At 40.7% G+C, this 26323-nt stretch overlaps 5 protein-coding genes across 5 annotated transcripts; 3 read left to right on the top strand and 2 right to left on the bottom strand.

The window, feature by feature from the left end:
* Positions 1-608: 608 nt before the first annotated feature.
* Positions 609-6379, top strand: LOC310934727 (poly(A) polymerase type 3-like; the record flags this gene model as incomplete). The annotated part of the gene is made up of 19 exons (XM_083898522.1): positions 609-616; positions 996-1172; positions 1368-1434; positions 1549-1630; positions 1911-2017; positions 2108-2161; positions 2316-2427; positions 2525-2614; positions 3400-3538; positions 3702-3774; positions 3872-3992; positions 4142-4226; positions 4983-5033; positions 5229-5348; positions 5453-5547; positions 5631-5770; positions 5891-6091; positions 6193-6284; positions 6373-6379. The coding sequence occupies 19 exons, from the start codon at positions 609-611 to the stop codon at positions 6377-6379; spliced, it is 1821 nt and encodes a 606-aa protein (XP_083754648.1).
* A 3272-nt stretch (positions 6380-9651) lies between these two features.
* Positions 9652-11864, top strand: fkbp3 (FKBP prolyl isomerase 3). Its single transcript, XM_083898318.1, has 7 exons — positions 9652-9773; positions 10148-10249; positions 10340-10441; positions 10539-10674; positions 11142-11209; positions 11313-11410; positions 11582-11864. The coding sequence occupies exons 1-7, from the start codon at positions 9669-9671 to the stop codon at positions 11634-11636; spliced, it is 666 nt and encodes a 221-aa protein (XP_083754444.1). The 5' UTR covers positions 9652-9668; the 3' UTR covers positions 11637-11864.
* A 986-nt stretch (positions 11865-12850) lies between these two features.
* faua (FAU ubiquitin like and ribosomal protein S30 fusion a) lies at positions 12851-14597 on the bottom strand. The gene is made up of 5 exons (XM_083898856.1): positions 14543-14597; positions 13884-13965; positions 13651-13795; positions 13267-13322; positions 12851-13084 (listed from the first exon to the last, which is right to left on the bottom strand). Exons 2-5 carry the CDS (start codon positions 13956-13958, stop codon positions 12959-12961), a joined length of 402 nt encoding a protein of 133 aa, XP_083754982.1. The 5' UTR covers positions 13959-13965; positions 14543-14597; the 3' UTR covers positions 12851-12958.
* A 448-nt stretch (positions 14598-15045) lies between these two features.
* Positions 15046-21619, bottom strand: prpf39 (PRP39 pre-mRNA processing factor 39 homolog (yeast)). Its single transcript, XM_083898946.1, has 15 exons — positions 21494-21619; positions 20090-20506; positions 19636-19829; positions 19364-19489; positions 19099-19217; positions 18783-18950; positions 18504-18684; positions 17997-18104; positions 17742-17906; positions 17176-17302; positions 16773-17041; positions 16328-16512; positions 16139-16222; positions 15903-16029; positions 15046-15709 (listed from the first exon to the last, which is right to left on the bottom strand). Exons 1-15 carry the CDS (start codon positions 21504-21506, stop codon positions 15620-15622), a joined length of 2373 nt encoding a protein of 790 aa, XP_083755072.1. The 5' UTR covers positions 21507-21619; the 3' UTR covers positions 15046-15619.
* A 2587-nt stretch (positions 21620-24206) lies between these two features.
* On the top strand, positions 24207-25872 carry arf6a (ADP-ribosylation factor 6a). Its single transcript, XM_083899215.1, has 2 exons — positions 24207-24292; positions 24433-25872. Exon 2 carries the CDS (start codon positions 25101-25103, stop codon positions 25626-25628), a length of 528 nt encoding a protein of 175 aa, XP_083755341.1. The 5' UTR covers positions 24207-24292; positions 24433-25100; the 3' UTR covers positions 25629-25872.
* Positions 25873-26323: the final 451 nt, after the last annotated feature.

Below are 26323 nucleotides of genomic sequence, written 5' to 3'. Positions count from 1 at the left end.
TTCATAGGCAATAAAGTTATGAATCCTTATGTTCCATTTCCATTAAACAAGCACCTTTCTATTTCTAATAAACAAATAAAAACCTAAACTTAAACAGTAGAAAACTGTTTTCCTCTCAATCAGCAACACCTGAGTAAAGTAAAGTGACAGGTGACTCAAATAACCCAGCAGCACGAGCCAGGGCAACATAAGAAAGGAAATACAACCCCCTAGTGGTTGGGGGGGGAACTCACACATAAAAATGAGACATGGCTGCTACATACTCAACATTTCGAAATTTTCGAAAATTAAGTTACAGGTATATTTAACGTTTACATTTACTTTCGACCCGTCGAACGTGACGTCAGCGTCCGACGTCATTTGGGAACGTCACGTACTGATAAAAGGATACAGGTATTCGTAAAAACGTATACTTCTCGGTCTACATGTGCTCATATTAGTATTATTATTATTAGCTCATATTAGTTTGGAAAGAACACTCACGTCCTAACTAGGTCGACCTCATTTCACCTCAGAATGTCTGTGACATGAACACATGTTTCTGCTTGAAACTGAGAAACAGCTGCTTCAATAACACTGCATTGTAATAAACGAAGACTATAGCAACAATGACTCGGTGAGTATCAATTAATTAATAAGAATTCATTGCTGGTTCAATGCGAATTTTAGCTTGACGTGTGACTTTTTGTGAATGTTTTGAACTGGTTTTGAAGTCTGTTTTGGTTTAGATAATTACTATGGTCTATATAATTTGTGTGCAATAATATTACACATTATGTAAACACTTGAGATAAGACAAATAATTGCTGTGAATACTTTCCCTCATATTTGTGAATTATTTAAAACTAATGTTTCTGTCCATAAAGAAACGTAAACTCACAATTAACTGGTTTATTTAACATTTATCTACCTACAGATATGAACTCGTTTACATTATTATTTTTTATCATGATGGTGTTTTTAGACATATGTGTCCAACATATTTATCCTTTTAGTTGCAGTCTACTGAAGAGCCAAGCTCAGCCAGTGCCACACATTTCCAAGTATTATGGGATCACTCCTCCAATCAGTGTCGACCTGCCTACAGAGACTGACACCATCCAGACTGAAGAGCTGACCAAGTGTCTCAGGTCATATGACATATTTGAAGAAGATCTGGAGCACAAACACCGGTACTAATCTTTTTATTATTATTTAATGATCTCTATCCTGTTATTTACAGCGGTAGAACTGAACAAAGGTAGTTTGTGACTGTCTTTCTGGTGTCAAAAGAAGTAATCAATTAAACAACAATATCCTTGGTAAATAAAGTTCATGCAAACTGCTTCACATCAATGTCTGTGTTTGTCTTTTTGTTTTATCTGCAGAGAGGAAGTTGTGAAGAGGCTGGAGTCTCTCTTTAAGGAATGGCTCAAAGAAATGTGTGTAGAAATGGTAAGACAGTCTAGTTCCATCTTCTTCTTTTTTTTATCCTATGCCATGTTGCTGTATATGTGTTCTTGCATTGATAAAAAACAAACAAATGTATTGTTTTTGTTTTCATTTTAGAATGTACCTGAAATTGTGGCGGACAACGTTGGAGGAAAAGTCCTGCCATTTGGCTCTTTTCATCTGGGAGCTTACTCCAAAGGTAGTAGAGGTTCCTACCACAGATAAATGACTTTTATGCAGTGGCATCATGAGATTTGTAGTACGGGGGAATGTGCTTTACTCTTTTTGAACCACCAATAATCATGCCTTGAATATAGCTCACAGGCTAGGATACATATTAGTGTACGTGAAAGCACAGTAGGATGATTTGGCTGACGAGCAGCACTTCATGCATCTTAGGTTCCTTTTTAGAGATGGTGAATTTGACAAATATGTAAACATAGACTTCCCTCTCATTTGAGTCTGTGTTGCTTTGACAGGCGCTGATATCGATGTCCTTTGTGTCGGACCTGGATTCATTAAGAGAAGGGACTTTTTCACCTCCTTCTACGAGAAGCTGAAAGCTCAGGAGGTGAAAAACATACGGGTGTGTAGAAGAAGTCGTTGCTTTTTAAATCTTTACAGCTCAGTGAAAATCTTCATGCCTACAAGTAGCTAACAATATCCTAATCTTTAGGCTGTCGAAGAGGCATTTGTCCCTGTTATCAAGCTCATCTATGACGGCATTGAGGTAATTTAATGAAGTTTTATTTTTGCCTTTTTTGTATAATACCTCCCTCATGTACCAATATAGAAATAACGTTTTGTTGATTTTACTATTTGCACAGAGAAGTCTGGAGTATTCTGACTCAAAGCTCACCGTTATTTCCTTTGGGTCTTTCTAGGTTGACATGGTCATTGCCCTGGTGGTGCGAAAGTCCATTCCAGGAAGTCTGAACCTTCTTGACGACAAGATTCTGAAGGACATGGACAAATACAGCGTCAGGAGTCTTAATGGTAAGTACACACATTTTTCTTTGATGTCCAACAGTTTACCAGTTTGTTATTTGTGGTCTGCCGCATAGTAATCTTTGTTTTCATCCTGTTTTCATAGGCTACAGAGTGACAGAGGAAATCCTCCTTCTTGTGCCAAACGTTCAAAACTTCCAGCTCGCTTTATTAGCCATCAAGCTGTGGGCCAAACGTAAGTCGAACTATACAGAACATGGGAAGCTTGCTGGTCCCTCAAGAGACTGTGAACGGGTGGACTTGTCCTTACTCACTCATTGTCTACAACTTTATCCTCCAAATGAGGGTCACAGGGGGCTGCAGCCGATCCCAGCTGACATGAGCTGAAAGGCTGGACAAGTCGACAGTCCATCACAGGGCAAACTCACAGATGAACAAACATTTACTCTCACATTCACACCTACCGTACAGTCAATTTAGAGCGTCCAATTAACCTAATCTTGTCCTCGTACATGATTGTTAGCCATTGTTCTTTATTACTTAGCAGTACTCACTGATGTTTAGTTTGGTTGGTTAACATTTGCTGCCAAGCATTCACAACCAAACATTCATCTATCTATAAATGCAAGGAATTTTGCCTCTTTGTCTCTTCCTCACATAACTGTCCAATGGTTCACTTGGCAGGCTTCAAACTTGGCAAATAACTTCCCAAGAGCATAAGTGTGTGCAGTGCCGACTAGAGCTAGAAGCCCCCACAAACACAAAAACAGGCACGGGTACTGCACTGCACTCGTGGAAATCAACGATGCACAGGATTACATATCTATAAAATCTCTTCCTTTACCTTGAATCCAATTCCATATCATGATTTACCAAAATGTGCATTTCCAAATGTAAACTGGTAATTTGAAATAAAACCATGTGAGGCTGTGGGGGTCTAGCAAATCAGAGCAGGCTATTTTTAGGTGTCATTGCACAAGAATGATCATAGTTTATTTTCCTTTTCTTATTCTCCTTTAGGTCGTAACATTTACTCGAACATGCTGGGCTTCCTGTGTGGAATATCATTGGCCATACTGGTTGCCAGAATCTGCCAGCTCTACCCTAATGCAGAAGCGTCCACAGTGGTCATCAAGTTTTTTAAGGTCTACTCCATGTGGTGAGTTGTCCGAGCAAGAAAAAACCACAAGAGGTTACAGTCACTTCACTCACAGTTAAATAATCAGTTCACACCACTTGGTGATTTTCTCTTTAAGTGAAAATTATTAATTTAAAATACATTAAAACATCCACTCACTTGGAAAGAATGTGTTTTGTTTCAGGGATTGGTCAATCCCAGTTTGTTTGAGGGTTGTAGTGGACCGCTATTACAATCTCCCCTTTTGGGATCCAACGGTGAGACCTCTGCACGATTTTTGTTAAGATTTTAATGTCAAGCCAGTGAATTATCACATTTCAAAATCAGGTTATCGGAAAATCTGTGCATTTTCAGTTAAACCCAAGCGACCGCTGCCACATGATGCCCATAATCACCCCAGCGTATCCACAGCAGAACACAACCTTCAACGTGTCTTCTTCCACCTTGGCTGTTATAACAGAGGAGATCAACCTTGGTGTGTAATCACATGCTGTGGATGAGTTTGCTCATTTTAATATAAACAATTTTAAACGCAAAAACTTCAATGCTTCTCCCCTTTCTATGTTTTTTTTTCATGTTTTGGTTGCCTGAGACTTGAACACGCTCTCTCTTCCTTGTGCACAGGTCATGCCATCACCCAAGAAATACTGCAGAAAAAAGCTGACTGGTCCAAACTGTTTGAGACACCAAACTTTTTCGAGAAGTACCAGTATGTATCGAGTGAACCTATAAACAGACCTAAGTATTGCCAAACTGCTCTTGAAAAGTGTTTTGCATGTTTTAACATGTTTTACTTCTTTCTTCCTGAAGAATCATTCCATCAAAGATACTTATATTTCATATGTTTTTGTCATTTTTAAAGTTCTTTTGGTAAACAGGTGTAAAGGAAAACAATACAATACAGACCCCAAGTTTGAATCCACTTCAAAATTAATTATATTTTAGTGTGCTGTTCTGTATAATGTTTGAATTATTGGAATTATATACACCTAATTTGTTTTTTATCTATTGTGTTTCACAGCATGTACATTTGTAAATTGTGTTATTTTTAGAGTAAGTGGATCATCATTTTGATGTTTGGATACAGTTTGTATTGATTTGTACTGTTAGCCATTTAAAATATGGACGCTAGCCTTTATTCCTACATATACGTGGATGTTTTTAGCAGGTTTTTAGTATAGTAGTAGTAGTAGCTGTTTGACTTAAAGTTATTGTTTTTCTTATTATCTCGCCTTTCTACTTTGACACACATCAACTGTGTGGTAATTTTCATGACAATTATTTGTGGTAATCATCTTTTTCTCTTGAATATCTGACGATTGTTAAATCAAGTCTGTATTATTGAAATAAGTAATGTTGCAGTTGTGGAAACTGATAGAGAGCACTTCAGTGTTCAGGTTTTGATGCAAATCTTTAAGATTATTTTAAAATATTTTTGACACTGATCTGTTTGTAATGTTTTTAGGCAATACGTTGTGCTGAAAGTTACTTCTGCAGAGAAGCTGCATCATGAGTGGTGAGTATCCAGACCAAAGAGTCGGGAGACATTTTTGAATATAAGTGGGAGGAATGTAAACATGTTTATATGCAATCATAAAAGCTTTAGTCTTCATGCCTGCGATAGATGGATCAAACAGTTTAAATATTATATTTGTAGAGCAACAGTAGTTCCTTTCTCTTTCTGACACTTGTGTTTTGTTCACTTGATCAGTGTCAGTCTGGTGGAGTCTAAAATCAGACACCTGGTGGGACTTCTGGAGCGAAACAGGCAGATTTCCCGCGCTCATCTTCATACACAGTCCTTCCCTGGACCTAGGGAGGCAAATAACAAGTAAGGGTTTGATTTTTATGATTACATTTCAACATTTGCTTAGGTGCATTAAAGTTAGTTAAGTTAGACATTGTCGACTTGGCCTTTCTTTCTGTGTGTTTTAGAGAGGAAGTGAGCACACAGTGGTTGATTGGTCTTCTCATCAGTCCGGATGCAGAGATAGACCTGTCCTTAACCATCCCTTCCTTCATTGATAGCAGTAAGTTTTGTGGGGGGTTTTTTGTCTCAATTTACTAGAAATTGAGCAATACTGTGCAAAGTAATGAATAATTGTTCTTATAGTCCACAGCCTGGCCCAGAACTCTAAGGCAAATGTAGAGGGGATGACCATATCAGGCATGTTCACCAACAGGGATAATCTTCACTGGGCGATGCCTGATGACATGAAGACGAGGGTTTCCCATCCAGCCCCTAAGCCTGCGGTGAGCCACTTAACTGCTGCCACAGTGCTACCCACCCAAATTGACAAGCCAGTTAAGAGGATGGCAGCCTCTTCGTCCACTTCATCTACTTCATCTCATATGAGTCCTTGTCCTACAAAGAGATCTTGTTCTCCCTCCTCTGCAGGCAGTTCATCTGAGGGATCCAAACCTGTTGGAGGTCCAGCTCCATCCAGCATGGACGAGTCCCAGGCTGCAAGTGGCTCACCCAGTACTCCTCCTCCCAGTGTGAGAGCAACAAGCAAAAAGAGACCTGCCTCTACTGAGCTCGATATGCCGGTTAAGAAATTCAAATCTGAACAGGTATGTTGCACTGTCCTTTAAGGTTTCCTATCAACCTATTTGAATTCTCATTACAGCTCGACAAAGTCTCACTACCTGAGTGTCTATTCCTTCCCTCTCAGAATCATCCCACTGTGGAGCTCTCTGACCTGCAGCCCAGCCCCTCCAAACCTGCAACGACTGTGAAACGCCCCATCAAGCTACATCTGCTCAGGTACACAGCACACACACACTGATCAGTCATTTCCTCTTCATGACACATGGGACACATATTTGATGTGGTGTCTTTTTTGCCAACAAAGGTTCTGACGCATGTAAAAAAGGATTCTCCAGAGGTCCTAAGTTAGTCGAGGTATTTCACCTTTGCCTAATGGAGAGCACGTCCTCCTGCTAAGTGGTGGGAGGTTCCAAAAACAAAAACAATACAAATGACTCTTACATTTAACATGTTGAGGTCCATTTAGGTTATGTTGCTTTAGTAGGATGCCAGAACTATATAACTGTCACATCTGTACAACACTAGAGGGCAGTAAAGCCTTTCTTCTGGCCTTTGGCCACAGGTGCAGCAAATGTAGAGGCTCACAGACTTAATCCTAATAACAACGACGAGGTTCTAGTAATTATTTTTCGTGATGTATTTTTGAGAAGTATATATCATATAGTATATCATCATGTCTGTGTCTTGTCATCTTATGTCTTAAATGTCTTAAATTAACTTGAATTAACTCATTATTTAATGGTATTTTAGGCCTTTTTAGATGAAGTGTTGACGCAAGTGCAAAGTCACACTCAATCTGATGTCATTAGACTTAGCATCTGTCCACTAAAGCCCTTATACATGGTGTGGTATATAGTATCTGCATTATGGTTGCATCACACAGTGCACTGTAACAGATGTAGATAACATTTTTTAAAGGAAGTGTGTCAGAATGATATATTTCCTTATAAGGTTGTGTGGTGTGTGTGATATGCAACCTGTGAACTTATTCTAACAGCACTGTTCTTCACTGTTTTTCTTACAGCAAGCGAAAGGGTTGAGCAATACTGGTTGGTTGCAGAGTCTGCAAATACCATCAGACAGACAGATGAAGATGGGGCCGAGGATGCTGATGATATTTGTGGACGTGACTGTGCCTATCTTCGCTGCCTGTTGTCTACTGCTGACCCAGCAGATGAGTGTTGACGTGTTGACATGGAGAAATGTATTATGTGGTGGCAATGAATGTTGTTGACAGTGGACCTGAAGTTGCTGAAGAGGAGTTAAGGAGATGCCGAGACAGGATGCTGTGCTCCACATGGCCCTGTATGCAAATCACTGTTTTAGAACAATTAGGATTGGTGTTTAGAATGAAGTTACTGGAATTATGTTTGATGTTTTTAGATGGAGAGAACAGAAGCTGATGTGCAAGAATAAAGAAGAGGTGATGAAGGACGGGAGATAGTTCCATGGCACCGAGTCCAAGCACCCTAGCAACATAGAAAGACAAACCACCATTTACATTCACACTTAAACCTATAATCTACATGTCTTTGAATGTAGGAGGAAGCCTTGTGGAGTGGACAGTAGTGTACACAAGTGCACATAGAGAGAGGGGGGGGGGAACACATGACTCGTGCAACTAACGTCAACACGTTGACACATCGGCTTTTCTGTTAATGCAGAGACTGTACAGTATTGAGTTCAGACTTGTGGTTAGCGCTGTATGCATGTGATTGGATCACCCAGATGGATGTTAATACCAGGTCTGAATTAAATCATAATAAAGGTCTTAAGCCATTTTACCTGGAGAGAAGCCTCATGGACATGGGAAGAATATTCAATATCCACACAGAAAGGCCTTGGGCCAAAACAGGATTCAAAGCAGTGACCTTGCTGTCAGGCAATTATATTTATTTAGTTTTTTTCTTTTTATCCTCTGCCAAGCAAGTTGTTTTTTGGAAGTAATTTTGGTGGTGGTCTGGATTCAGGATTTTTTAACATGATGTCATAGGGGAGTATATTGACAATGGGAAAACATCAGCATTGGCAGAGGTGAGTGTATTCTCTCTGCCTTATCATTTTGAATACTATCAAAATTAAAATTAAATAACACTATTTTTGCTGTGCCATTATAGAGACAATAGACTATGAGGCTGCTGGCTGCTCAGAATTGGCCAAAATAGAATATATACAAATGCACAAAAGTAGCAGCAACATCCAAGTCAAAGACACAGGCTGTCAACCGTAAAACAAGAGGCTATTCTACTTTGGGATACGTCAGCCCCAATTTAGTGAACAAAGAGAAAAGGGATATCGTCTAATAGAGATATCTAGAAATAGAAATGTGGGGCATAAGGGCCACAACAATACCAGGGGTAATAGGTCCTCTCAGTCTGGACAAGAAAGGTATGGAAAATTAAGCCAATAAAATACCTGGTTACATCAAGATACAAGAAGTCCAGACCATCCTCAGCATTGCTCAAATACAGTACTGAGGAGAACTTTTTCCATCAAGTGAACCATCACACCGACATAGTAGCCCAACTCAAGGGATGGAAAGGAAAAACTAGAAATAGAATTACTTATACAGCAGGTCACAGAACAAAGTGCTTCACAAGTTAAAACACAACAAAGAATAAATCATTAAAAACACAGTCAGTAAAGAATATAAGTATCAAAGATCTGCAATAACTAACAATTTATTCTAATGAAAAAGGGAATTGACTGGCATTTGTGTAAACATGGCGTCTGAATTACTTAACAGTACCAGTAAAAAAAAAAAAAAACAGCGTTTGCTTTGAAATTACATCAACATTAGATAAAGTTGCCTGAAATTGACCTACATTTTCTAAATAGTGAGTGTGTGTTACTAGACTCCAGAGAAAATTGCATCTTTTTGCTTTAAAATTGCCTTACCTGTCAATAAACAATGTAAGTACTGTATTATTTATGTTGCTGTCAACTTTGAACCTGAGCTTCTAGATTGCATTGCATTTTGCTAAAAATCAGTCATGAAGACATAATAGAGCAGGGGTCTCAAACTCAAATGACCTGGGGGCCAATGCGTATCTATTGTGGCCAAGAGGGGGCCGGCCTAGAGAACAAAAAGTGGGTAAAAAAAACTACTGTTGACAATATTGCATCATGATATCACACGTATACTTAATAATACTTTTTATGATGCAACATTTTTGTCTTATTATTATTACTACTGATATTATTATAAAACATTATATTCTATCACCTCGCTGGCAGCTGTGCCTCAGCTACACACTGTGTAGAAGGTGAGGTCGTAAGCCATGTTTTCATTATAACATGATATGAAGTGGGGGGCCGCATGTAATCGATAGGGGGGCCGAATGTGGCCCCCGGGCCCGCCAGTTTGAGACCCCTGTTATAGAGTAATGCTACATTTGCCTCATCTCCCTTATTTTGCCAATTAGTGACACACATTTCTTACTATTTTAATGCAATTAATCTTATAAATGTAAATGGGTCTCTACACAGCTAAATGTTAAATGTATAAGACACGGAAGTCAAGTTTACAGTAATAAATATTCAAAATGTAGTATACTATATACGCCACTGGGGTCAATGTTGAGCAGTTCGCCTTTCAAAATGGCGGCTGAACCAACACGGGAATGGAGCAATGAGCAGCTAAAAAGTGATGATTTGCCCAAAAAGGACATCATAAAATTCATTCAGGACAATGCTGCTCACTCGGTATGTTTGTCGCTTGCGTCTCGTCGGGATTTGCCTTTGATTGTGTGTTTAAGTGTGGAAGCGCATTTGAAATTGCAGCATGCTGCGTTGCATGCGTTAGCTCACAATAGGAACGCTGCTGTGGGTTAGCAGCTAAGCTAGCTATGCAGAACAAAACACAAGCCGGTTATACGAAATGATAGAGTTGCACTTGAATGATAGAGGCCACGGTTGGCAGTTAATTACTTTCGCCATGAAGCAATAGTGGCTGCATTTACTGTGTGACATGGCTTGGTTTGTTTTAGCTAGAAGCAAAACTACTTACTTGAGCGGTAAAGGAAGCATGGTGATGTCATTTGTGATCGTTCTCTGTCTGACTGCGTTTTCTCACGCAGTTCCTCAATGAACACAAGCTGCTGGGAAACATAAAAAATGTCGCCAAAACAGCAAAGAAAGAACAACTGATCGTTGCCTATGATCAACTCTTTGAGAGCAAAGTAAGTGACAGTGACCCATTATTACTGGGGTGGGATGTACATGGACAACAACCTTATCCAAACAGTGAATGAGTGTGTTTGTGTTTGCAGAGATTTAAAGGCACTGAACCTGTGGAGGAAGTCACTGAGCAGGTTAAACAAGTGAAAATCGAAGACAAGCCCAAAGAAGCCAAAGTAGAGGTTGTTGATGAGGTACGTGTTGAGAATGTTAGATATTGTTCTCATCTTTATCGTTGCTCTGCACACATAAAGACGGTAATGAACTGCTCCTGCATTGCTTTATTTTTAGGGTCCGCCCAAGTACACCAAGTCAGTGCTGAAGAAAGGTGACAAGACCAACTTCCCAAAGAAAGGTGAAACTGTGAGCTGCTGGTACACCGGTACCTTGGAGGATGGAACCGTGTTTGACACCAATATTCCCGCAGGTACAGCATACATATGCACCTGAAAGTGTTGCTCCACCCAAATAAGGAGTATAAACAGGAGGCAGAAATACTGATCAGTTGAATAATTGGGCTGATTTTTCATAAATAGTGTTGGGGAGTTTTAAGTAATTGGCCAATTACACTTTGCAAAGTTTAGTAATGATACCCATTTCATGTATTTAAGTTTAGATTTAAAATATATCAGTGTACTGCAGTGCAGACGCAAAATGCAAATTGAGATGAAGAAAAAAGTGTAATTCAATACATGGTTAACGGGGCTACAGTAATATAAGCAGTTTTCTGAATAATTTGTTTTAGCTATTTTTTCATCAGATGGAGGGAAAAGACTGGTCAAAAATCAGTCCTGTCTGTGTGTGTATCTGTCATGGACATGACATTGGCCATCAGATGACCTCTAGTATAAACCACAACTGGTTTTAACCATATCTGCACTTGTGTTAATGCAGCAGCCAGAAAGAAGAAGCAGACTAAACCACTGAGCTTCAAGATTGGCTTGGGAAGAGTCATCAGAGGTGTAAGTCCATCCTGTTTTTTGCCATGTGTATCACTACAACTGTTATCAGTTTTGTTGGGTCTCCATCCACTGCATTTCTTCACCAGTAATCCTTTATTTGCAGTGGGATGAAGGCATTCTGACAATGAGCAAGGGTGAACATGCCCGATTGGAGATTGAATCAGATTGGGCCTATGGGAAGAAGGGTCTCCCTGACGGCAAGTATCCTTTTCTTTGGTTGCGTCATCTTTGTGCGTGGCGTGCAAGTATTTGCAGCACTATGTTCTTTTTAGGGGGTTTCTTGTTCTGCCAAAACTTAATTATGTTCATTTTATTTTCATGCAATTCACTTTCCATCGAATGACATATTCACCTTAACTCCAGCTCTACCAGGGTTCCACCACACGCAAAGCTGATTTTTGAGGTGGAGCTCGTTTCTGTGGATTAAACACATTTTTCCCAGCATGCTTCTTATTTCTAGGACGGACAACATACCTGAATGACTGTGCTCACTTCCTTTGCACTTTGATTAATCATATGTACAAGACTGGATTAAGAATAACAAAACCAGTTACAATTTTTGTTAATGGTCAAAAGTGAATGGCTTATTAATGTACATATCCTGAGACCATGTTTTTGTTCTATTATGCAATTGATAAATAAACCTGTTCATATTGCAGAATGATCGTTTTTTTTGTCATCATTTTAACCCTATCCATGTTCACAATACCTCTACAAAAAAACATTTGGAAACTTAAGATTTATAGTACTTGTAACAAGTAGGGATGCACCGAAATAAATTGTTGGCCGAAACTGAAAATCAGGTAAGACTAATTTTGTCTTTATGACTGGGACTGTGTGTCTCACTAAAATCAAGACATTGCAATTCTATAGTTTAATATTCATGCTTCAAAGAATAAATCAATTAACAATCTATGAAAATATTTAGGAGGATCTCATCGAACATGACAGACGACGAGGATGCATGGCTCCCATCTGGTGCAGACAGACGGGCCTTTTTTTTCAGGGTATATGCAGGAATCCTGAATTAATTCAGCATTCCTGAATTATTTCAATACCTTTTTAAGACCATCTCAAAATATTTTAAGACCTTATCACCACTTCAAGCTGTAATTAGCAACTCATATTTAACTTACAAAACAGATTTAGTTTGCAATTAAATCTATAGAGCATACGCATTGTAATATCACGTGTTATGCACACGGCTGATCTTGCAGGGCGAGCATTCCTGCGCGTCATTTTTAGCAAACGTGGGGAGGAAAATACATCCATGCATACTTTCTGCAGTCAAACTATGGACAAAATTTAATACCTCATGTAATCACCATCAAGACTTTGCAATACTCTTTAAGACCTCGCAACACCCTGTTTTTTCTGTGCATCGCTCCTGTACTTCTCCATCTCCAGTGCAACCTGGATCAATCCCCACATTCAAGCAACAATCTTTATGACAATGAGTGAAAGTCATGGGGAGTTCATAATCTGCTCTTTATGCAGCCAAGTTTCTCTTTTGCACAAGAGACTTTCCAGGTGCTATTCTACCGTGTACCGGGTAATCCAAGTGTTACAATATAAATTACTTAAACTAAATTACTGGTTTGAGAAGAGTGACTTTCAGTGCAGGAACTATCACAACACTCATTTCTGTCCAAGTCAAGTTTTATTATGTACAGGATAACATTCTACTCAATAAAAACTGATGGACAGTTATCATACTTCATCCTATCATCCTTTGGGGCATTGAAGCATTTAGGAGTTGGCGTTGGGTCCCTTCTTCTTTCCGAATGTGGGAACAACATTCACGAAGCGCCTGTTGTACTGGATGCGACGCTTGGCACGGCCAGTCTTCTTTTTCTTTTTCTCCTGCTTGTCAACCTGAACAATTTAACAGCCAAGTGTCATTTCACTACTCCTGTCATGTTCTATTATGTAATCAACAAAACTCTAAAGTACAAGATATGGCATACAATATTGTATGCCATATCTTGTACTTTAGAATTTTGCTTTTCAGAGTATAATATTATTATACTCTGAAAAGCACAAGAACAGAATCTTACCTTGGGAGTCTGTCCCCTCACTTTTCCAGCACGGGCCAGGGAGCCGTGGACCTTACCTGTTGGAAGGAGGAAATGGATAAGAAAAAGTGTGGCACTGTTTAAAAGCCCTGTGTATGGGTATTAGGCTGAAATATAGTTATGATTTTCATTTGTATTTTCTATAGACAACTAGCTTCTTCTGTAGATATCAGTGTAATTGTACACAAACAAGTGCCATTATCACACTTGTTTTTAATTTGGACAAGAACAAAGTTAGAGTGGTTGTGGAAAAAGCAAAAAGCACTAGCTTATGATGCATCACCAGTCTAAATAAGCTATTTAAAAAAACACCAAGTGTATAAATATGCAGTGTGTGTATACAAGGTATGCGAGCTGTACACTCACCTCCCAGCAGCCTGCCAGCTACCTCCAGAGTGCAGTGCTCCAAGACTCCGCAGGAAGCCAGAGAGGTGTCATCCTCAAGTGGGCATCCAGCAAACAACAGCACCTGGTCCTCGACCAGAAGACCCTCCAGACCCTGGACATGGGCCTGAGAGACACCAACGATATATATATTCAAATAACGATGTCCATGTGTTAAGTCCAACAATTACTTCAACAACTTCTCAGCATTTTACCTTGATCTGTCCAACAGTTTCCTGTCCAGTCACCTCAAGGGTGTGAGTGTTCTGAGCACGCACAAAGAGCTGCATATTGATGCTATGGGGGAAAAACACGACAAATTCAACTTCAGTCCTGATCAAATAGTAACAACATGGTAATCGGTCTGTGACAATAAACGGACGAGCACATTCTCTAGAACTGCACGTTTTAAGGTAATACGACTGCCTCCTGTTGGCTCTTGTAATCCTGACAGAAGCTGATCGAAGTCATGCGATAATTGCGACTTTTAAGCGTATATGTATCCGTTTATAATGTCATTTAAAACAATTGAAATTTAATTATTAACTCGACTCCCATACACAAGCAACAATTCAATACCCTGACATAAATTGCCCGCAGACCGTTAAGATTACCAATTGTTTTAAAACAGATTAAAACAGGAAGACGCAAACACACTTGCTTCTCATGGTTGGTAGCTAATGCTATGCTAGCTTGGCTAGCCACATGGGCCACACGTTTCAGAAAGTCACGTAAAAACACGTCAAATGTCACGTAACCCTTTAGAAACTGAATGTTAGATGATAAATAATGTCACACATGCTATATTCGTCCACAAAAACCGGTTGAAGTTGTACATAGCGATTATTTTTCTCTATAATTGCGCGGGCCTTACCTCGGTTGATGCTAGTCGTTCAACACTAGGCATAAAAAGGACTTTTCAACGGTCGACACTGCGCAAGTGCGGGTTTACGTAGTTCCGCCTCTGTGGCCACACCCACTGGACTCTGAAGGGTGAAGAACGTTAATTTTTTTTACGTTATAATATTAGGTCGATTATACTGTGATGGTACAGGGTAGTATGTTGCGAAACATTATAAAAATTTATACTAAAAAGTAAACTAGACTGTTGGAATTACCAATCATGCTTTTTATGTATATTCCATCAGACAATAGTTTAAACAGGAAGAGGATCTGATCTTTCACGACTCAGTGGTTAATATTTGCCATCAGGAAATGTTAAATACCTCACACCACAAAATGCATTTTTGCATGATTGCACATGAAGCTATGGGCAAGGCATTTGATTGCAGGACTGAAATGAAGACTTATCTCAACTCTCAGGCTCATCTTTAGGATTTATTTAAGCAAAGGGGTCATAATCATTACGAGACAGTCAAGGATATCAATCTTTATTATGAAATCAAGTCAAAATAAAAAACAAAAACAAGGAATTTTTCATTTCTTTTTATGGAAACAATGAAATATTAAAAATCTTTCAGCTAGGAAGGAGAAACATGACTTTGAGGTACATTAATTAACACCTCCTTTACAAGTTCAAATCAGTAACACAAAGAGAGAGACCAAACCAAGCCATCCAATCCAAAAAAACAAGCTTTGATCACAGGAGAAAAAATAACTGCCTTCAAACATAACATGCATTAGGAACACTACCACCCCCCTCCAAAAAAACTGCTGCTGGAGATGATGAATAAGCAACTTTTTTTAAACACGACAGTTCAACAGGCCTGCCATAAATGGCCAATGCTATTGTACTCCAAACAATGGCTACATGTCGTAATTTAACTGCTGAACACACTCTACACCAGAAAGAAGGAACAAATCAGCTTGTTTTCTGTGGCTGTATTGAAGTATCTATGACACCCTGTAAAGAAGCTCTGTTCAGAAATGTAGGCAGGTGAGAAAGGATGATTTCCTCCAAGTCTCCATCTTCATGTCAGGATTCTATCAATCATGTAGGAGGAGGAGGGTAGTACTGGTTATACTGGGCATATTGGTTGTACTGCCCCCAGGAGTTCTGTCCCCAGCTGGCATATGGTTGCTAAGAGAAGAGAAGGGTTAGGGTTAGTTCAAGGCGACTGATAATATGCTCAATTCTGACATCACCTAAATCAGTGATATAGTTTTGTCCACTGTTTATATCCTCAAATAACGCACACAATAAATAATGTAACTGTATGTGAGATCAGTGAAAACTAATTCAATGTTGCCAGCTAAACAGGTGTGAAACTTACCTGGTACCAGTTGTAGTTGTATGCAGAGTTGTTTGCCTGTGAGTCTGTCGTTGCACTTGTAGCACCTGAAGGATCTGAAGCTTCTTCTCCATCCGCACGCTGTCTCTTAGCATCAGGTTCCTGAGAACTGCACACAAGCACATATACATTGACATTAGTAAATTCCCCTTCTTAAATAGTTTACTATGAACAAAAATGTGTTGTTGATGTGACCCAAGCCCTTTCCCATTACCCACCTGTCATAACCATTCTCAGCTTTCCTCTTTGTGGGTTCGCTTTCTTTCAGAAGTTTCTGCTGTTCATCATATGCAGCCACAAGCCTAAAAGTAATGAATAAATAAAATTAACAATTAATTGATTAAAAAATATTTAAATGCATGTTCATACACATATACACACTGTACTCTGAATACAACAACACTCACACATTGATGTCACTGCCAAAGTCTTCAAGGAACTCGACTTTGCGTTGCGCAAAGATGAGGCGGGATTCAAGGGGCATCTGGCTGTTCAGTGCTCGGTTGAAGCAAGCCAAGATCTCTGCCTCATTCTGCGTCACATCCCCACCAAACTCCAGCTCAAGCAGGTTCAGATACAGTTTTGGACTCGCCTGTGAAGTCATTTAATTATCAGCATTTATCACAAAATCTCAACAAACATACAAGCAAAGGCACAAGCTGAAACCATGACCTACTCAACATCCTTTGGGATGAAAAATGACCAATTGTTGGACTGGACTGTGTGTGTGTCAATAAATGCATACAAGATGGGAATAAATTACATTTAAACAACATGTTTTTTTTGTTAGCAGTCCCAAACGCCTCTAAAAGTCAACAACTCTTGAGTGAAGTTGGTGAACCAATTCCTTACCTGGTCTTTTTCGATAGCATCCAGCAGCACCGTTCTTGCTTTGCTCACACTTTTCTGCACCTTCATCAGATGCCTTGCCAGCTTCACGGCATAGAACGTTGTCTCTGTGGCATTCTTCGCCGACTCCATAGCCTCCCGTAACAGCACCTCTGCTTCCTCCACGTTACCATGGCGACGCTCCAGACTGACCCTCCGAAGGCGCACCATAGCTAGACCTGGGACTGTTACCTCCAGGGACTTCAGGATTTCTCGAGCTTCCTCTGCATTACCTAGGCAAAGACAAACAGAATACTCTGAACATGGCTGCCCTCAACTAACGTATCAGGTATTGTTTTGGACCAAGTGTCATTATCACTGGTGTTTAATTAGCCTGTTGGTCTATAGTAATGAAGGCGTCACCCACCTTGCTGCTCCTCAAAGGCTGCCCAAAGCAGGTGAATGGCTGGTTTTTTGGGCAAATGGATGGTGCACGCCTTCTTGTAGACATGTCTCACACATTCAGTGCTGTAGCTCTCTAGATATTTTGCATACTTTAGAGTGAAAGAGAAAGCGAAAGGTGGAAGGAGGCAGAGAGAGAGGAGAGAGAAAGAACAGAGGAGAAAGAGGCAAAATAGACGACACATTTTAAACCTACATTTCCAGTTGACAGGCGCACAGAATTTCTTCATTGACAAGATCGTTTTTAGAAATTTTCTGTGTAAACCCATCAGCACCTTCATGGAACCAATTAGATAAGTTTCTGTAAGGTAGTGGGAGACGAAGAAGATGCAACGTAGTAGTTGGCAAATGCTGCAGTCAAATCTTGTGTGGCAAGCTGGCCATCCCCTAATACAACAGATACAGTCACATATCAACGTTACACGCAAAGAGAGTGCAGGACGATTTACTGTGTCGTTGTGATTATCATCGTTGATGGGGGGAAGTGCAGGGAAGAAGCAGGAGTGATTGGGAGGCCAATGGGGACATTACCTTGGTCCAGAACTCTTCGTAGAGAGCACAGGCAATCAGGCAGCGCTCAAAAAGAACAACCACACGCTCCGGAGTTCCATTTTCAACCTCAAAGTCCAGGTACTCCTTCCAGTTGCTTAGCTGGGTCTTCTCCAAGGCTTTGACGTGGAAGTATGGTCTTTTAATCTAAACAGACAGGAATAAATGTCCAAGTGTAAAAACCAAAACCCATTCCCAACAAATTGCTCTGTGGCGGAAGAAAAGTTTGCCTCTTACCCCTTCCTCAAAGGCCCAGCGCTTGCTGACTTCGTGTTCGTTGTGGTTGAATACTTCCTGCCGAGCCTCGATCACTTTGTGGCGCATGTTCTCGATCTCCGTCACTCTCTATATAAAACACACAAAAAAAATCCCTTTAACACCCAATGTGAGTTCAATATTCTCCACTAGATGTAAAAACTACTAGTCCTTCAGCCAAGGATTTACATCACCATGAAGAGGGGAAGAGAATGTATGCACCCTGCATATCAGCCTCTGGGTGCAGGTGCTGGGGTCAAGGGGCCTCAGATGATCCTTTTAGTTTTAAGACGAATCCCTGACTGGATGCCAACTTGAATCCCCCCTGGTATTCATTGGCTTGGCTGCTGACATAAAAACACCCCTTCAAACCTGATCAACTTTTTTTACCCATTACATAATGGAGAAGTGGTACGCTCCTGCTAAACCCTGTCAGCAATCAATTTGTTAAATATATCACCCCCGTCGGACTGAAAGTTGGATTTCTACCTTAGCAGGATCTGTAAGATCCTCTATTCCCGGTGGTAGCTCCTCCAGGACAGCAGGTGTCTCATCTTCATTGCTGACCATTGACAAAAGGCTGGCTTTAGAGAGCTCGAGTCTCAGTCGAACAAACTCATCTTCTGACAGAAAGTGTTTGGGATTGTTGTTCTGTACATGATCTTTGAATCTGCAGAGTTCAAAAAGGAATGTCAAATGGTGCACTATTACATTTAATGTGTAACCTTTGACTGCATTAAAAGTCATATCCACATGTTTTCCCCTTACCTCTGAAAGTGCTGGGAGTATAGCTGGGTTGGGATTGCTAAGACTCGATCATAGATGGCGGTGACGTTTGCCAACTTCTGCTGCTCTGTCTCCCAGTTGATGAATGACTCCCACAGACGGTCTGAGCGAAAATCTGTGCCTGCTGCAAGCACCGACTGTTCATATGCCCTAATAAAAAAGAAAGAATAGAGTGTCAATAACAATTTGTTTTCTTATTAGTATTAAACTTAACAACATGTTTGTGTTTTGGGACTAGCACAAAACTAGGCCCTAATAGATTTGAGCTCCAGACAGTCAGAATATATCTTTTACTCACGATCGAATGTGTCCCTCAGTGTTCGTGTCATCAGGATCAGAATTCTCCTTAATGAATGTCAGGTAGTGCAGCCACAGGTCCACACTGAGAGGGATTGCCTGCAAACCTCTTCTGTACACCTAGGGTAGAGATAGAACACATGAGCATGTCAATGACTGGGACAAAATCAGCATCACTTAACATCTATTCCTTCAGTCAACATTCATTGAAGGCAAAAAAAAAAACGTCAACAGGATTTGTGTCTCAATAAGAAATGTATGTGTACCTCTTCTGCAACCTGTACATTGACGTGCTTTTTCTCTATATCAGCATACTTCTTCCAATAGCCATAGCAGTATGGATAGCGAAGCAGGAATACATCAAATGCTTTTCTTACAGCTGTAAGGGCATTCTACAACAAGAAGAGAACAACAAATGGATCAATATGGCATAATAAATCAAAACAAAATCAGCGGTAGAATAGCACCTGGAAAGTCTCATCAGTTACATTTTCGAAAGATTTGAATTCCACTTTCTGTAATAATTGATTTGTCTTACCTCTTGCTCAACATACTGCAACAGGTAGACCCAACCATTGAAGTCCTCTGGGCTCTCCTCACAACCTTTAAAGAGTTTGTCAAACTCACTGGGCAGCTCTGGCTCTGGAGGAACAGTTGATTCTTCTGTTGTCTCTTTGGATTGTTCTTCCAGCTCCATGCCATCCTCTGTAGCTTGCGGTGCCTCAGTCATATCTAGAGTAGTCAATAAGCCATCAGTAAGTCACATTGAGTATGGGTGTAAAAGCATTTTCCTAGAATTTGATTACATGACAAAAAATGAGAGTGGCTGCTGATTTATATTGATTACTGCATCACATGTATGCGTGCGTGTACATATCCGTAACATAATTTGGAGTTCATCTGGTGATTTGTAGGATTACTGCCTGAAAGAACTGAACAAAGTCTATGTTTGTAGCTTTTAACGAAGTGAACACCAACTACATATATATTACCTTGACTGCCATCTTGTACAGCAACATCGGGCTCTACACTCATCTCCTGACTCGGTTGCTCTGAGTCTGCAGCCTCTGCGTTGTGTTCTAATGGCTGTGCTGCTTCTTCTGTGGGTTGTGGTGGCTGATCCTCTTGGAAAAGCTGAGCACTGGCAAGTTGAAACTGCTCCACAGCCTTCTCCACAGAACTAATTTCCAGAGCTGGTGGCGGCGGAGGCTCTACAGCATCCTGAGACGAGTCAGATTCCTCAGGCAAGATGGTTGTGAGTGGTTCTGGAGCAACATGGCTCATGGACCAGTCACCACCAGCTTGGTCTAGAACAGGCAGTTCAGGAAGAAAAGCATCCCCATTGCTCTCCATGGCAGGGGACTCACTGTCCAGCATTCCAGTGATTGTTTTGTCTGGGGGGTGTAGGCCTGTAGAAAAGTAGGATAGTTTGTTACTAAAGGTCTAATAAACATTAAAAGAACATTACATGTTACTACAGACAGTTAAAATGTAAATTTATGAGTTGTTAGGCATTTACAACAAGCCGATATTTGCCACACCATGTTATATCAAAACTGGATATTCATCACCACCATCAAAGACAATGTGGAAAAAAATTACCAAAACATTTAGAGCTAGCAACACGTTTTTTTATTTCTGAATTTCTAAAAAGCAACTACATTTGACCGTTGTGTAACTTGAATTTCGTGATCTAAATTCATGTGTGATGAATATTAAAATGATTGAGCTCCTTTACAAACTTAACATTTACCCGCTTTAAAACAAAAACATGTCGCCCGTAGAAGCATCAGGTGGTGCAACAGGACACTTCCTTGTTCCACCATTAACCGGATGCCAGGTTTAGCTTTAATCACAATTTAGCAACTAAAAATAATACACGCACGAGATCAACATTACGGCTATCTCCTTAAAAAAGCGCCAAGGGACCAAACAAACATTTATGTAGCATTAAATTCGATAAATGATAGCTTGAGGCCTTATTGCATTTTCTTTCACTTGTTAACTTGTTTGCATGGTCAAAGTTCAAACAAGTTAGGCCTCAACTCCGATCTATTTCCTGCCATCTGGCGAAGCGCGACCATGTTGGGCTTAATTTGCCACTAGCGGGCAATAAACATACGAGTTACGGACATAACCTAAGTAAACTACCAATGTAGGACCATGTGTGGTTGTATTACTCAAGATACGTCAACCATAAGTGTATAAACAATCGTAGTTCAGCCACAGCTGTTACAGGTATTTCCCGTCGTCTCCAGTAAATAGACGGCACCATCGGCTTGTCCACGTTAGTTAGCCAGCTAACGGTAGCTAGTGAGATAGCAATTGTCGGAATAGCAATATTTCTGCCCACGCTAAACTCATTTTATGAGTAATAATCCTTCTTTGAATCTTACCGGTGTCTTCCATGAAACGTTTTGGTCGATCTTGCAGAGTTGCGGGGAGCTTTCGAAGTCACTTTGTCTACCCTTCAACAGCCAGCCGCGTTGCAGCCACCATTCTTATCAACTTCGAGGAAGCGCGGAGGGGAAATGTGCGCATGCTCACAGCGCCGCGCGCCAACCTCGGTGTATGTGCGCGCGCGTGTGGGTGTGATAATAAAGTTCTTAGAACAACTTGAAAGGTCACGAAATAGAAATAATGAATGGACATAAAATATGAGTATAACATTAAAGTAACATTGATTTTTAACAATCATTGGAGACTTTGAAAGGTGTTTATAGGGGATAAAGCAGTTCACCTACAAATCATTACATCTGATACATTTATTTAACGTATATAAAAAAAATATTTTTTACACAGGGGCGTACAAATGCGTTAGCTTGGGTCAATTTTCTCAACGTGTAACTTTCAAGCCTAGCATTAGCCCGTTTAAATAAGTAGGTGTGTGCTTCCGTTATTACAACATTAGCACCCGTCCCACTCACTGTCCACCTCCACGTCACTGACTGATCATTCAGGAACCGTTTTGAATGAATGTTCCGACCATGGCGTAAAGGTCGACAGTAAACCCCCCCATGAAGTCACTAACTTGGCCAAACCTTCACATGTGTTTCAAATGTACAGAGCAGCGTGTATTTCCCGAACCACATGTAAACCTAGAAGTGACTAATACACACAGAAAGCTCAAATGGCGTCAACAGCAGATAATGGGGCCGACCTGAAACACCAGCGCGCATGCGAAATGGCGTATGATGCCTTTAGGTGCAGTCGGAATTCTTAAGATTTCAGTCAGAAGTGCATTTGTTTGCCATGCGCTGTCCCACGTTATAAGAAGGGTGGATTTCACTGTAGTTTTGTAATTATCAGCACAAAAATACCAAGACCAAGTCACGACCAAGAGCTTTGAGGAGTGAGATTGAGTCAAGACCAGCATTTATCAATATGACAAAAGTTTTCTCCTTTATTTAAATGTAATCTTTAATTTTACGCAGAGAAAGAAACTCCACAGTTGAACAATAGCATCTCCTCCCCTTAAAGCAGTGGTTCTCAATTATTTTCTGTTTTGCCCCCCTAAGGATGAAGAACACCTCCCACACACACTCTCTCCCTGCAGCTATAAACAGTCTATACAATTGTTATAAGTAACCCAAATATAGATCAACTTGCAACAAAGAATAACTTTAGTGACATTGTCTGTAACAGAAAAGATTTAAAGTGCATCAATGTAAAGTGCACTTTATTGTAGTATGGCAAAAATGGTATGTTCCCGGGGTTACACGTGTCAGTCTCCTGTTAACATTTACATCACAGAAAAACAAATGATGATGGATCATGCTGTGGTCCTGTATGTTCTGTGCCTGCAGGAGTAATCGGACTATGAATCGCACTATCCAGGTATATTAGTCTGACTAAGAATACCTCGATTGCAGAATTATTGTCTTAGTCCAACTAAAATTGGACTTTCAACATGCACGTTAACAACCTGAATGACATCTAATGGTGAAACAGCAGATTTGAATGAATGGAGAACTCCTCTATTATTGGTTTGTATTTATATAGCGCTTTTCTAGTCTTGATGACCACTCAAAGTTGCTGTACACTACACTTTTGACATTCACCACATTCAAACCCATTCACTCTCACTTTCATACAGCGCTTTTTATATCACCCATCTTTGATACCCACTCACATGCTGCCGGCACAGTCAGGAGCCACTTTAATTTTCACTTGTCTTGCCTAAGGATGTATACTAGCGGAGCTTGGAATCGAACCCACAACCTTCGAGTTGAAAGATGACTCGCTCTCGCTCACCATTTCCAAAGTCCTAGGTCTTCACATATGAGGGGGGATGTCGTTCTTGTGTAGTAATATGCAAAACGTATGCATTTGCTGGTTTGTCCCTTTCAGATTGCTGTAGAAACATGCAAGATGGTGGCCTCTGTAAAACAAGGCCCTTGCTTACATTAATAACCCTACTGGGTAGCATATTCAATTTGTGCAGCTAACCCCTTAATATTACAGACTGCACCTTTAATGGAAGACTATTTGGAAGGCTCAGCTGACAAGTCTTGGCTCAGTCTCACTTGTAAAGAGTGAATTGGAGGTTCGATAAATTTTTTTATTAAAGGTGCCATATGTAAGAATGTGGCCAAAAACGGTTACTACATTCAAATGCAAAATACCGAGGTCTTTTAGGTTTCGTTTTCTGACGTAACTGGCAACCAGTGGTTGCTCGGCAGCTGAGACTCTACTCACTGCAATGATTGGTAGACGGCGGTAGGTGGCGCGACATGCCAAAAACATTTCTATTTCAAAACATAAACATGATTTGCAGTCTGCAAAATAATTTTTTTAATGCAAATGTTTTGGCTGTACTGTTTTCGTTGGTGAGTTCAGTTTGTTATATGAACATTGTTCCTGAGTCTCTGTGACATATTGGGAGGATTTTATGGTCAATTGCTTTAGATTAATTACATAATGCACCTTTAAAACAAAACATTCCAGGCCAAAGAGTAGGATATATAAATGTGGTCAATTGTCGGAGCTCATAACGAGCCCTTGAACGCACCACCAGCGTGTGTGAGTAGTGTAGAGGAAGTGGCGGCTGATCTGGGTCCGCACCTTTTCCGGTAACACAGCACCGCCACAGCTCGACTGAACGGCCGCAGAGAGGGAGAGAGGAAGAGAGACAGAGAGCGGCAAGAGCGGGGAGAAACGGCCCGGGGACTGGGGGGAGATCGCCGCAAAAGCAGGTAGTCAATCCGCACTCTTTGTTTTTTTATTCCGTTTCTTTTCTTTTCCGTCCGCACAGCGATGATTTTTTTTCTCCGGATCCAAAGTTGTTGTCTGTATTAACACCCCTCCCTTCTCTGGGACCGCTCTTGTATCACAGGGGGGAAGAGAAGAAGAAAGTCGGATGAATCAATGACCCTTTTGAGCGCTCTTCCTGTGGATGTCCCGGCGCATTAACGGACCGGCAGCTCGGATTCGATGTGTTTTCATGAGAAAATAATCACCGTGCCGTAGTGGTCCTCGACTGGGAACTGACTGAAGGCAAGTGTGGAGCGCCGGCTGCCAAGGAGGAAGTGGGAACCCCGGGCTCGGACTGGGCCTGTTTGTATAAAGCTACAGCAGCTCGATACTGGAGGAGAAATAAGACTTGAAATGCGGCGGGTGAAGGAAATGTGTGCTTGACAGCTGCTTGAAAACAAGGGATGTGATTTTTTATTTTTTTTTGTCGCCTTACATTGGAGGATCATGAAAATAAATCCCCACCCAACTCTGCAAGGGCTCCACACATACTGCTCCCACTGACAGGCACCACCTCAGGTCAGACCAGCACAGTCCAGGTCAACTGTACCTCTCTGTTGATTCACTGAACAAACTTGAAAAGCCAGCGCCTTTTGAACATTGACACTTCACGCCATCACATGTTTGGCGCCTAAGCACACACCTAAACTGTAACCTCGAACAGTTGTGTTGAAAGACAACTTTTTGTTGTTGTTATCAGAGAGTTTTTTTCTAATTGTCGAAGAAAAGTATTTATGCACAGAAAACAAGATGGGGAAACTACTGTCAAAGATCTTTGGCAACAAGGAGATGAGAATATTGATGCTTGGACTTGATGCTGCTGGTAAAACCACCATTCTGTACAAGCTGAAGCTGGGACAGTCAGTCACCACTATCCCCACGGTTGGTTTCAACGTGGAGACCGTCACCTATAAGAATGTGAAGTTCAACGTGTGGGACGTGGGGGGACAGGACAAGATCAGACCTCTTTGGAGACATTACTACACGGGCACCCAGGGCCTGATTTTCGTGGTGGACTGCGCCGACAGGGACAGGATCGACGAGGCGAGGCAGGAGCTCCACCGGATCATCAACGACCGAGAGATGAGGGATGCCATCATCCTGATCTTTGCCAACAAACAAGACCTCCCAGATGCCATGAAACCCCACGAGATCCAGGAGAAGCTGGGCCTGACCCGGATCAGAGATAGGAATTGGTACGTTCAACCCTCGTGTGCGACATCAGGGGATGGACTATACGAGGGCCTCACCTGGCTCACCTCAAACTACAAATCTTAATGTTTGTCCCTCTCACCAGCCTGGACACTTGGAGGCAAAAAAAAGTAGCTGAGAATGAAATCAAGAGTTTAAAAAAAAAAAAACAATCTGAAGCAATTAATACCACAACCTCTCTGCTGAGTGTATATCAAAGAGAGTAATTATATTTTTCTTTTTCTTTTTGATCATTATGACTTCTCTATAATCCCAGATTTCATTTAAGCAATTGTTTTACTCCTGGTTTTCCTTATTAGTTTCTTTTAGTTTTGCTTTGGTTCACATTCTGTATAATCAGTACTCTTTTAAATATACAATAAGCCTAATTTTGAGCTCTTACTGCAAATTCTTTTCTTTCCTTTTTGTTTGTGTATAATTTTGTTGAGGGGACACTGGGACACACACACACACATGTTTAGTTTCGCCCCTGCTAAGCTCTCGTTCAGTATTCTCATGACCCAGCTACATATCCAAAGGATGGGAATAAGTCCAGAAACCATCGCCAATAGCATCAGCATATCACTCTGGTGGCAAATACTGCCTCTGCAACGTGTAAGAATGTGTATTAACGAAATTTTCGGACCTTGTGGGAATTCTTTCATTATTGATTGTACTGGGATGAATGAGGAGACGATGTTGGTTCTAATTTTCTGTGCAGTGATCACATCCATTCTGTCTACTGTGGTTTGATTCAAAGACACTATGTGGACGCTGGATAT

Source organism: Microchirus variegatus (genome assembly GCF_963457635.1).
Source record: "Microchirus variegatus genome assembly, chromosome: 12".
Classification (NCBI taxonomy): domain Eukaryota; kingdom Metazoa; phylum Chordata; class Actinopteri; order Pleuronectiformes; family Soleidae; genus Microchirus; species Microchirus variegatus.
The sequence above is the reverse complement of the archived record's forward strand: the minus strand, read 5'-3'. Positions and strand labels throughout refer to the sequence as shown.

What these genes read in the sequence shown, in the direction of transcription:
- fkbp3 (XM_083898318.1), top strand. Translation starts at nt 9,669, where the DNA reads ATGGCGGCTGAACCAACACGGGAATGGAGCAATGAGCAGCTAAAAAGT. An exon ending in ATCAACTCTTTGAGAGCAAA is followed by an intron (nt 10,250 to 10,339) that starts GTAAGTGACAGT and finishes TTGTGTTTGCAG; the next exon opens with AGATTTAAAGGCACTGAACC. An exon ending in TGACACCAATATTCCCGCAG is followed by an intron (nt 10,675 to 11,141) that starts GTACAGCATACA and finishes GTGTTAATGCAG; the next exon opens with CAGCCAGAAAGAAGAAGCAG.
- faua (XM_083898856.1), bottom strand. Translation starts at nt 13,958, where the DNA reads ATGCAGCTCTTTGTGCGTGCTCAGAACACTCACACCCTTGAGGTGACT. An exon ending in AAACTGTTGGACAGATCAAG is followed by an intron (nt 13,796 to 13,883) that starts GTAAAATGCTGA and finishes GGTGTCTCTCAG; the next exon opens with GCCCATGTCCAGGGTCTGGA. An exon ending in AGCTGGCAGGCTGCTGGGAG is followed by an intron (nt 13,323 to 13,650) that starts GTGAGTGTACAG and finishes TCCTTCCAACAG; the next exon opens with GTAAGGTCCACGGCTCCCTG.
- prpf39 (XM_083898946.1), bottom strand. An exon ending in ACTGAGGGACACATTCGATC is followed by an intron (nt 18,951 to 19,098) that starts GTGAGTAAAAGA and finishes CTTTTTTATTAG; the next exon opens with GGCATATGAACAGTCGGTGC. An exon ending in ATCTTACAGATCCTGCTAAG is followed by an intron (nt 18,105 to 18,503) that starts GTAGAAATCCAA and finishes TGTTTTATATAG; the next exon opens with AGAGTGACGGAGATCGAGAA.
- arf6a (XM_083899215.1), top strand. Translation starts at nt 25,101, where the DNA reads ATGGGGAAACTACTGTCAAAGATCTTTGGCAACAAGGAGATGAGAATA.